Source organism: Eschrichtius robustus, chromosome 8, assembly GCF_028021215.1.
Source record: "Eschrichtius robustus isolate mEscRob2 chromosome 8, mEscRob2.pri, whole genome shotgun sequence".
Taxonomy (NCBI): domain Eukaryota; kingdom Metazoa; phylum Chordata; class Mammalia; order Artiodactyla; family Eschrichtiidae; genus Eschrichtius; species Eschrichtius robustus.
Window position 1 is genome coordinate 88,120,833 of NC_090831.1, and position 11,958 is coordinate 88,132,790.

Here is an 11,958-nt window from a genome sequence, read left to right on the forward strand (position 1 = left end):
TTGGACCCGCCTCTGCGTGTAGGTCACCTGAGGGTGTCTGTTCCCCGCCCAGACAGGACGGGGTTAAAGGAGCAGCTGCTTCGGGGGCTCTGGCTCACCCAGGCCGCGGGGAGGGAGGGGTACAGAGGAGGCGGGGCGAGCCTGCGGCGGCAGAGGCCGGCGTGACGTTGCACCAGCCTGAGGCGTGCAGTGCGTTCTCCCGGGGAAGTTGTCCCTGGATCACGGGACCCTGGCAGTGGCGGGCTGCACAGGCTCCCGGGAGGGGCGGTGTGGACAGTGACCTGTGCTCGCACACAGGCTTCTTGTTGGCGGCAGCAGCAGCCCCAGCGTCTCACGCCCGTCTCTGGGGCCCGTGCTGATCGCTGCGGCTCGCGCCCGTCTGTGGAGCTTGTTTAAGCGGCGCTCTGAATCCCCTCTCCCTGCGCGCCGTGAAACAAAGAGGCAAGAAAAAGTCTCTTGCCTCTTCGGCAGCTGCAGACTTTTTCCCGGACTCCCTCCCAGCCAGCTGTGGTGCGCTAACCCCTTCAGGCTGTGTTCTCGCTGCCAACCCCAGTCCTCTCCCTGCGATCCGACCGAAGCCCGAGCCTCAGCTCCCAGCCCCCGCCTGCCCCGGCGGGTGAGCAGACAAGCCTCTCGGGCTGGTGAGTGCTGGTCGGCACAGATCCTCTGTGCGGGAGTCTCTCCGCTTTGCCCTTCGCACCCCTGTGGCTGCGCTCTCCTCCGTGGCTCCGAAGCTTACCCCCTCCGCCACCCGCAGTCCCAGGAGTTGTTTTGTAAATAGAGTATATAGACCTTTCCAAGTAGTATTGGCTTTCTGAAATCTGAAAAATTTTGAACTATGAAACACATCTAACCCCAAGGGTTTCTAGGAAGTGAGGGATTGTGACCTGTACTTTTAACCTACATGCAGTTAACACAAAGATACGTATATGTGACAGAAATGTACAGGTAAAGAATGATGAACACTGGTGAACCTATGGTCCAGCTTAAAAAAATAAGGCATCATCAGTTCATTTGAGGCCCCTTTGTGTCTCTCCCCTATTGTATCCCTCTCTCTCCTTCTCAGAGGTGACTGTTCTGAATTGTGTATATATAATTCCCTTGCATTTTTTTTTTTTTAATAACCAGAGGCATTTTCCTGTGTTCCTATTTTCTGACATTTTCTTAGTAACTTGTTTGCTATCATCAGGAAGATGTTACCTCAAATTTGATTCATGTTTGCTTAAATATATCTTAGATGGTTTTGTTTTGTAAGAACTGCATGAAATAATTTGGAATGGGAATGAATATGAAGTCACTTTTTGTGGGTTTACAAAGTAATTAAGAAAACAAGTTGCATGCGAAATTACAATCCAAATTCAAGATGTTAATTCATTGGTGTAATACAGTCTTTAATAAAACATAGTTCCTGGACATCTGAAAGTTTTTAATGTTAATAGTTCTTGGTTATTCGTTGTAGTTTTTTTTTTCTATGACTGTTTTCCTCAGAAATGGATTAACTAGCACCTAAATGAATTATTTAATGAACTATTAGGTAAGCTCTTTGTTTCTGCAGTTACTTTGCATGAGTGTTTTCCACCTTTCAGCCAGCATTCTTTATAGCATTAATTCTCAATGTAGAAAGAACCACCTGCTTTAGAATCACGGGGGCTTGTTGAAAATGTAGATTTCTAGACTTAACAAAAACCCAGAGATTCTAATTCAGTATGTCTTTGTGAGGTCCAGGATTCTATATTTTTTTAACAAGCATTCAGGTGATTTGTACGAAGACTGATATTTGAAAACCACTGCTTTATAAGAATCGGGGACCTTATCCCGTGATCTTGTAACTCTTAGATCCTCATCTATTTGCTTTCTTTTCACTTGTCTCAGCTTTGTGAACTTGGAATTACGAGGCAGGTTCGAATCCTGGTTCTGCCACTTTTTGACTAATGACTTTGGGCAAGTGACATAAACTCTGCAACTGTTTGGTCATCTATGAAGTGGGAGCAGTGGTGTCTTTCCTGCCCAGCTTCCTACATGTTTTGTGAGTAAGGAAAAATGAGATGATAAGATAGGGTATGCCCATTATAAAGTGCCACACACTGTAGCTTATTGTACTCTTTTTTTCCCTGTTTACCAAGATTATTCTCTTCGATCACTGGCCTTTTGGGTGGTAAGTCCTATAGGCAGAGGAATTTTAGACGGTGCTAAAATTTTAGACAGTGCTAAAACCAGGTGGTACTTTGAATTTATAGCATAAGAACTGAATGCTCATACTGTTAACATTAGGATGCCTGGATGAAATGTACTTCTGCTCCTGATTTCTCAGACAGTTTTATTTTATATATTGTGCTCTGAATTAGCTCCAACGGCGCCATGAGCAAATGAAAAAGAATTTGGAAGCACAGCACAAAGAATTAGAGGAAAAACGTCGTCAGTTTGAAGATGAGAAAGCAAATTGGGAAGCCCAACAACGTATTTTAGAGCAACAGAACTCTTCAAGGTATCTAATATCAGATTCCCAAGAAATGTGTGTATTAATGCTTTAAAGAATTATTTTCCTATTTATTTTAAAAACATTAAAATAACATTTAAAAAGACATCATCCATTATCATAAATCCCAAGCACAATTTTCATGGATGAATCTTTTATATAGATGGATGCAGTCTGTCTATTATAATAGTATTTTTTTCACTGTAAACATTTTCCATGACTTAACAATCTTCATAATTATAATTTAGTAGCTTCATAACATTCTCTTCAGTTGACTCACCGTAATCAGTTGCTTACCTTTTCCCATCAAATGTTGGACATAATGGTTGTATTTAATTTTTGGCAAACATAGAGAACACTGCTACAAAGATCTTTTATGCATTTAGAGGTATGTCTTTATTGTGTTGAATTATTTCATTAAGATAAAATTTTGGATATCTAATTCCTAATGCAGCTGATTAGTTACTCTTAATTTACACAAAAATCAGTAGTATTTATACTTTGGTTTTCTTCTTTTCCTCATTAGTCCCATTTAAAACTGAAAAGTTGTATCCCTATAAGGATTCTACAGTTTACCCTCACTGCTAAACATTTTCAAGATTTTCAACACTATCCTTCTATTAACTTTTTCCCCAAGGAAGAAGAAAATATATTTGTAAAAGTGAAGCATTTCAGAATACAAATGGCAGTAGGAGAAAAGGATACCCTGGTTGATGTCAGTTGATCTTTTTTGATTTGCACTGTTTCATTTAGGAAAAATTGTGCTTGTATATTAAAAATGGGTTTTTGTCATGTTTTTTACTGTTTGTCTTGGAATTTTGTCAAATATTTGTCCAAGAAAATAATATTATAGACTAGCATTGTCCTTATTGTTAACTTTAAATCTTCTAATTTTTAAATGAAAACGTAGTGTTTGAAAATCCAACACAGTTGTAGTTGGTTTAGCTATTGCTACCATATGTTATCTATGTTTATAAAGTGGTCACTCATTTTGATTATTTTCCTTTAATCATTTAGAACCTTGGAAAAGAACAAGAAGAAAGGGAAGATCTTTTAAACCCTCTTTTGACCACCAGTTACATATTAGTTGCCAACATGCCAGCTTGGACATCAGTGTTTGTTGGATCCGTTTGACCAATTTGCACCGGTTTTATCCTTAATGATGGATTTAACAGCATGACAAAAATTATTATTATTTTTTTTTGTTCTTGACGGAGATTAAGATGCCTTTAATTGTCTAGGGTGTTGTGTACTTAGAAACTAACAGCTCTAAGTACCTTTCCTATGTTTTCTTTTTTTATTAAACAGATGTCTTCAATTTAATGCAAGAAAACATTTTACTGTTGTACAATCATGTTCTGGTAGTTTGATTTTTTACAGGATATTCCAAAATAAAAGGACTCTGGAAGGTTTTCATTGAGGATAAATTGCCATAATATGATGCAAACTATGCTTCTTTATGATAATTATAATACAAAGGTTTCATTCAGTGCAACATATACAGTAATGTAATTTAGTCTAACACAGTTGACCCTATTTTTTGACACTTCCATTGTTTAAAAATACACATGGAAAAAAAAAACCTATATGCTTACAACGCACCTAGAGCTTTTTTATAACAACCTCTTTTTTTGTTTGTTTGTTTTGGATTCTTTAAATATATATTATTCTCATTTAGTGCCCTCTTTAGCCAGAATCTCATTACTGCTTCATTTTTGTAATAACATTTAATTTAGGTATTTTCCATATATTGGCCCTGCTAAAATAGGATATAGCATCTTTCATATGGTAGGAACCAACAAGGAAACTTTCCTTTAATTCCCTTTTTACACTTTATGGTAAGTAGCAGGGGGAAAAAATGCATTTATAGATCATTTCTAGGCAAAATTGTGAAGCTAACAACCAACCTATTTCTACCTTTGTGCAGTCTCTTTATTTTACTAGAAATGGGAATCATGGCCTCTTGAAAAGAAAAAGAAGTCACCATTCTGCATTTAGCTGTATTCATATATTGCATTTCTGTATTTTTTTGTTTGTATTGTAAAAAATTCACATAATAAAAACAATGTTGTGATGTAACTGAGCGTGGGGTCTTAAATATTCTCCAGTTGATATACAAGAGTGTACAGTGTGTTTGGGAAGAAGATTTTCAGCTTGAATTTGCCTCCTCCATGATTGTAACGCTTACCTTTTCTCTTGTATGTTTGTTTCATTTAGAGTGCCTACGCTCTGATTTTCTAACTAACGGGATATAGTATCTCTCTATTCATTTTTGTCTCCTATTAACACGTTTATTTCTCTGAGAATGAATTTCAACTCCCCAGGTGAACTCACAAGTCCTTGGACTGAAATTTTTTAACTGGAAGGAGGGTGGTATAATTTCTTTTCACTATAAGGTCAAATGATATAGATTTTAACAAAATGCTTTATGATATTTTAAGTATAATTAATGCAACACAGTTTGTTACCTTAAAAAGTTTCACCATATCTGTTACTTTTTAAAATTAATGATCCAAGCAGAAGGAAGTAACTGATATTTCTGATTAGCCAATATTTTTGTTTACATCAGAGGCTGATGGGTTTAAACAAATCAGTATGCTTGAAAGATCTTGTTGCTTTTCAAAGATATATAGATATAAAGTGTAAAGCATCATTAGGAAGATTATTTACCTTACAGAATCTTGACTTTACATATAAGTTCACCCTGGAGTGCTATTTTTAAAGCAGATCTTATAGGGCATTAAAAACATGATTTTAAGAATACTGCAGTAAATACTTATCCTTATTTGATGGCCATCACTAGTTAAAGATTGTCTTGGAAAACTTTTGTTAATCCAAAAATGCTTTCTGCTATTGGAGAATATACTGTAGTGCAAATGGCTTTTTCTTTTGGCTGCGTTGGGTCTTTGCTGCTGTGTGCGGGCTTTCTCTAGTTGTGGCAAGCGGGGGCTCCTCTTCGTTGCGGTGCATGGGCTTCTCATTGCGGTGACTTCTCTTGTTGTGGAGCATTGGCTGTAGGCGTGCGGGCTTTGGTATTTGTGGCTCACGGGCTCTAGAGCGCAGGCTCGGTAGTTGTGGGATCTTCCCGGACCAGGGCTTGAACCTGTGTCCCCTGCATTTGCAGGCGGATTCTTAACCACTGCGCCACCAGGGAAGCCCTGCAAATGGCTTACAAAAAAAAAAAAAAAATTGGCTTTTATTTCAAGACCAGAATCAGATATTCAGGAATAACTGTAAGTAAATGTGCAGGGTTTTTTTTTGTTTGGTTTGGTTCTTATATTAAGAGAGATTGGGTTAACACCCCTAACCAGAAAAGTTTGGTTTTAGGAAGTTAAGAATAACCCACTGAATTTGGAGACTGCAAAATGAGGAAGTTTATATTGACCACCTGCCCAACTGGTAAGTACTGCTGCTTCTAGCAACAGGTTCTCATAGGTGCCATTTAAAAATTCTGTACATTGTGATAACTTTATAAAGTCACCTTTATTCTACTTCCCTAGTGAAAACTTTCAATAGTCTTTATCCATGTCATGCCTAAGGTTTTATCTGAATCTGATGTAGGACCCATACAACTTGACTGGGTCTTTTGATGGTTGGCTCCAAGCTTTTCAAGCATACTGAGGGCTTTTTTGTTACATGGCCTGTGGATTTTTGAGAACTGTTAGATGATAATTCACAATACATATAACATTCAGGAAGGCATAAGGAAAGGCCAGCTTGTAAACAGCAAAACGGGCAATACCTAGTCTCCATTGTCAGAGGCATTATATAATTGAAGTCACTCATTAACCACTATGCTATCTTTCTAATTAAGTGAGACTGACCAAGTATGCACTAATCCCAGTGAACATCTTGGGCACCACATGGCAGAGTTTTACTGCCACCTACTGGAAGTAAGATCTAATTGTTTTTATCAAGTTCACCAGTAACTGGGGAAGTTGATAATAAATTGGACATATGGCTTATTTCTGTGTAGCTCAGGTTGTAATTTTGAAAGCTGAGGAGATAGAAACTCCTGCTTTTCAGACTCATTAGCTTAGTGTCACAGTACGACCTACAGATTCTGACTCTGCACCTTTTGTGCCTTTTATCCTCTTGGAGAAAGACCTAGGAATGTGGAGGTCAGGGTATAGTAGGTGAGAAAAAATAAGAAGGAAAGAAGGTTGTCTGATAACGCAACAAGAGCAAAGTGTTGACTTAGCAAGTCATCTAGATCACTGTTTCCAAACCTGATCCTGTTTCCTTACGAAAATATTTTTGAGCATGTATCTGTGATTATAATTGTATAGTAAATTGTATACATGTAGCACTATTTTAATGTGAATATTATGAAACAAAATTTTAAAAATTGAAAAAAAGTTTAGCACTCTTCCCAAGCCCAGTGAATTATTTAATACACTCTACTTTGGAAGCCCTTGATTTAGTATGGTTGTAGGTAGTATGTAGATGATTAATATTCAGTTATTGTTGAATCCCCAAGGAAGTCCTAGTGAATACTGCTGTGGTATCCTACTTGATGTTAAAGGGAAGATTATTGTCTGCCACTCCAGTAAATTGAAATCCTTTCTAATAAATGGCTTGCAAGTGAAAACGAAAGTTCATGTCCTTCATTTAGGATATTTACCCTACCCCACACAGTCAGCTAAATGGTTTATGTGCGTTATCTTCATTCAGTCCTTAATAGATACCAGTGTCATCCTTTTCCAGATGTGGAAACAGCTTTGGAGATGGTTAGTGACTTACCCAAAAGACGGGTGGTAACTGGCAGAGCTGGAGTTTGAACTGGTCTTGGCAACACCAGGACCTGTGTGCTTCAGTCTTATGCCATATGACCCCCTGGTGTGTGCTAGAAAACACTGGACACACTAATCATCTAGGTTCAAATCCCATCTCTGTATAAATTATGTTACCTTTCCTTTCTGAATATTTGTTTCCTAAGCCATAAAGTAGGGCCCATATCTCCCTTGCTGGTTCAGGGTGAAGATTACATTGTGACTGCACATGTGAAGGTGTCTGGACCTTGAGAGATTATCCTTGAATTTTAAGAAAATTCAATTAACACAAAACCAAAAACAGTTCAACACCTCCCTCCTCTCCCAGAATGTTGATGGGTGTGGTGATGCCAGGGCCATGACAAATCAAAAGTATTGTCTTTTCCCACTTTTAGGGAAGTTTGCATGGTGCCATGATAAGTCTCCAGACCTGCTTCTTTGTACACAGCCTTTTGGAGTTACTAAATGAGGTATGTTTCAACAGTAGGGTACATCATGGAAATAAGGTAATTCTGGTTAAGAGCAGGTTTTCTGCAGTGCTAGTAATGGGAGTTATAAAACTTGAACTTCTTTGTAAGTAATGCTGAGATGGTTTATCAGTATCTCATCTATGAAAACATTGCTGCTTTTCCAGCAAACTTGGTTCTCATGATTTGGGATTAATCCATAGAATGTTCAGAGTTTAGTGTCAGCCGTTTTCAACAGAAAATAGGGACTGACAATTTCCTGTGTTCTTTAGAAGACTTTCAAAGCTTCACAGGAAGAATGAAGACTATTCTTGGCCTGAACATTTGCCCCATGGAGTGCTGGGCCCAGCCAAACAGCATTGTATTAGCAAAGGAGGGTCAAGTGAAAGGAGACCTTGTTCTGTGCCAGGCTCTCAAAGGGTAGCCTGAAACCCCACTGGCCACCCAGATGCAGTGTTTGTGGACCTGCTGAAACCTAATGCCATTCAGGCTTTCTGAAATCCTTTGGGATGGGGAGAGGGAGTAGTAGTTGACACTTCTGAGAATAGAGATCTGTGAGGACTTGGCATAAGGTGGGAGGCTAATTGGCGGAGATGGTAAGACGCTGCCAACAAGTGTCTATTTTTGGTTCTCTTCTTCAAAGTGAGTCCTTAGCTTCCTAGCTTACAGGTGTGTTGCAAGGAACAGTGTTTCACCCTGGCTACTTACGAGGAAACAGCAGACCACAGAAGCCCCACGAGTAGGAGTCTGCTTCTTATCCAAGTGTGCAGTACTGAACTAGGTCTAGCAGGGGCTTACAACTTTTTCCCCCCTCATTTAATTCTGTTGTCTTTGAATTTCACTGGGCTCTTTCATATTTAAATGTATGCTCCAAGCCCAGAAAAGTTCCCTGTGTTTGGGGTAAGCTAGTAATTTAAGCAACTTGGCAAATGGTGGGTGAAGTGATAGGTGCTGTGGCACAGACCCCAGAATTAATGTGAGCTTTTCCCCCTTGATTTTCAGAAGTAAAGGAATATATGTTTTGTCTGGTTAGGAGTGGGGGTAGCTGTCAATTTTTTCCCTAGGGATAAATCTCTTGATGATACAAATCTATGGCTTAGTGTGGTTTACGTTTCAAACCAAAAAAAAAGCAGTGTTGTAATTAACATTTTAGGAACACAGTTCTTTCACTCAGACACCAAAATTAAATCTTCCTTAGACCTTCGGGTTGCTGGGTAAAGGTATAAGAAACTCAAGTTGGCATTTTCTCTCCCAAACCTCTACTTCATTAGTGCTTAATTAGGCCTCATCCCTCGTAGTCATGCTTGGAAGATGGAGTAGAGGCCACTGAGGCAAGCTCACTTCTGTGAACTCTTCATTCAGATGGGATTGACCCAAGTATAACCCATGTCCTGAAGAAGAGATGGGCTTTCTCTCCAACTTGTACTATGAGGACTGAGGAACTCATCCTACCAAATGTGAACATTTTGACAGTATTCGAACTGGGAAGAATTCCTATTTATCAAAGGAGAGAAAGCTCACTTGGAAATTGAGGCAAGGGAACAAAATCATTGAAAGGCGAAGCAACAAGTGTTTGTTGAGTACCTGCTATGTGCCAAATACAGAGTTCACATAGATTCTCAGTGAAAGATCAGTAGAATTTTATGACATGGCCATTTTAATCCCTCGTTAATAACAAGCAGACTAGAATGGATAAACAAGACGTGGTATATATATTCAATGGAATAGTACTCAGCCATTAAAAAGAATGAAATAATGCCATTTGCAGCAACATGGATGGACCTGGAGATTATCATACTAAGTGAAGTAAGTCAGAAAGACAAATATCATATGATATCACATGTGGAATCTAAAAAAATGATACAAATGAATTTATTTACAAAACAGAAACAGACTCACAGACATAGAAAACAAACTTATGGTTACCAAAGGGGAAAGGAGGGGGATGGATAAATTAGGACTTCGTGATTAACAGATACACTACTGTATATAAAATAGATAAACAACACAGACCTACTCTATAGCACAGGGAACCATATTCAATATCCTGTAATAACCTATAATGGAAAAGAATCTGAAAAATATATATATATATATATATAAAGCTGAATCACTTAGCTGTACTCCTGAAACTAACACAACATTGTAAATCAACTATACTTCAATAAAAAAAAGCAAAAAAAAAAGACTAAACTTTAACTGTAAAATTATATAATATTTGTGTTAGTTATCCATTGCTGTATGTAAAGCAACAACTGCCCCCTAACCTTAGTAATGATAACATTTAAACTAATAATAACATTTGTTTTCTTAGTTTTTGCACATCAGGAATTAGCCGGGTGGTTCTGGCTGGGGGATGGCATTAAAGATGTTGGCTGGAGGGCCTGCTTACAAGATGGCTCTGTCAGATCACTGGCGAGTTGATGTCAGGAGCCCTCAGTCCCTTACTACATGGACCTCTCCATAGGGCTTCTTGAATGTCCTTCTGACATGGTGACTGGTTTTCTCCCAGAGCAAGTGATCCAAGAGAGATCAAGGTTTAAGTCACAATGTCTTTTATGACCTAGCTTTGGAAGTCACACAATGTCCTTTCTTCAATATGCTATTTATTGCTGATGCAGCTCAGCCCTGTTCAGTGTGGGAGGCAGCTGTACAAAAGCTGGAGTGCCAGGAGGCCACTGCTACAACATTTTATCTTTTTGTTTAATAAATAGTTTTTCAAATTTTTGTTTAATAAACAAAATTATTTAAGAATTTTGTTTAATAAACATTTTTACAAATAACGCTGCAGTGAACATTTCTGTACACATCTTCTTGCCCAAATATGCGAGTTTCTATAGGCTTATGTATCAACATCAACAAAGTCAGCAAGTCTGTGCCTTTTAGGTTCATAAACCTCTGTCAAGGTTTCTGGGAGGCATCACGCAGAATATTTTATCCACTGCCTCCTCCCCACTCAGATCAGATGTCCCTACGGGCCCAACCCATGGCCTTAGTTAACTCCAGGCTTCCATCTTTAGAGTTTCAACCAGAGAAGAGAGCAGGAGTTCTTCCCCTGCCCGAAAGTTTGAAAAATGTCAGGGAAGAACTACAACAGGCCCAGTAGGGTGGGTGGCAAAGCCGTGGTCACAGAAATAACAACTGTGAGCCAAACAGTACCCCTGCTCCCCTGCAAACTTGTCTCCCCCTAGGGATTATGGGTAAACGAGGTACCAATTCTGCAGCCAACCTGGGCATTTGAACCAGTTCACCCCATGCACACCCCACATTCCAGCTCGGGCTTTGCGTGTGTTGGCTGTTGTGGAGCTCCACCTGGCCTACAACCTTCTTCCCTACACCCAGGCAGCCCCCGAACCTTGGCCCGCATGAGACTGCACCTCTCTCCCTCCCTCCTTGCTGCCCACCCTGGGCCAGGGTTTACACTGGCCCCTACTCCATGGGTCGTGGGTGCACCCAAAGCCCACATCTCAGCACTTCCCCCCTCACAGGGCTGGCTTCCTGTTGGTACCCACAACAGATTGTCAAATACCTCCTCCCCGTTTATAGATTTTTTAAAAAATATATTTTATTTATATTTATTTTTGGCTGCGTCAGGTCTTAGTTGCGGCACGCGGGCTTGGTAGTTGCAGTGCGTGAGCTTAGTTGCCCCACAGGATGTGGGATCTTAGTTTCCTGACCAGGGATCAAACCCGCGTCCCTTGCATTGGACGGTGGATTCTTAAACCACTGGAACACCAGGGAAGTCCCCCCATTTATAGATTTTTAATGAACTTTTTTCCTTCTGATTTTCAATTTTGGCAAAAAGTACTTTTTTCTGAACCATTTTTCAGTCATTTGAAGCCTGATGCCCTTTATATTAAATGCTTAGGTGTGTATTTCCTAGAAAAAAGGAAATTCTCATACAATAGAATAATAATCAAAACTTGATGAAATTTAATGAGCTTTTAATAAAACAACATTTATAGATCCTCTTTGTCAGATCACTGACAAGTTGATGTCAGGAGACCTCAGTCCCTTGCTACATGGACCTGCTTGAGTGTTCTTATCTTCAACTGTACATTTGTGTGTTCATATTTATGTACACTGCACCTTGCATTATGGCCCAAAGCTCCCAGTTCTGGCTGTTGCGCTTGCATATATTCCTTCAAATTTAAAGGGAGTCAACTCAGCATCCCTGGGCCTGGACCTCTTCATCACCAATAAACCCTGTGAGTTGATTGGATGGGATCAGTGGCCAGGTTGA

At 39.5% G+C, this 11,958-nt stretch overlaps 1 protein-coding gene across 3 annotated transcripts in view; it reads left to right on the top strand.

The window, feature by feature from the left end:
• Nucleotides 1-4,555, top strand: part of SEPTIN7 (septin 7) — a 76,775-nt gene extending 72,220 nt beyond the window's left edge. For all 3 annotated transcript variants that reach the window (XM_068549301.1, XM_068549298.1, XM_068549300.1), the window contains 2 exons: nucleotides 2,346-2,485; nucleotides 3,494-4,555. In XM_068549301.1, the coding sequence (XP_068405402.1) occupies nucleotides 2,346-2,485; nucleotides 3,494-3,533 (180 nt within the window). In that variant the 3' untranslated portion in view covers nucleotides 3,534-4,555. The remainder of the gene's footprint in view (nucleotides 1-2,345; nucleotides 2,486-3,493) is intronic.
• The last annotated feature ends 7,403 nt before the right edge of the window (nucleotides 4,556-11,958 follow it).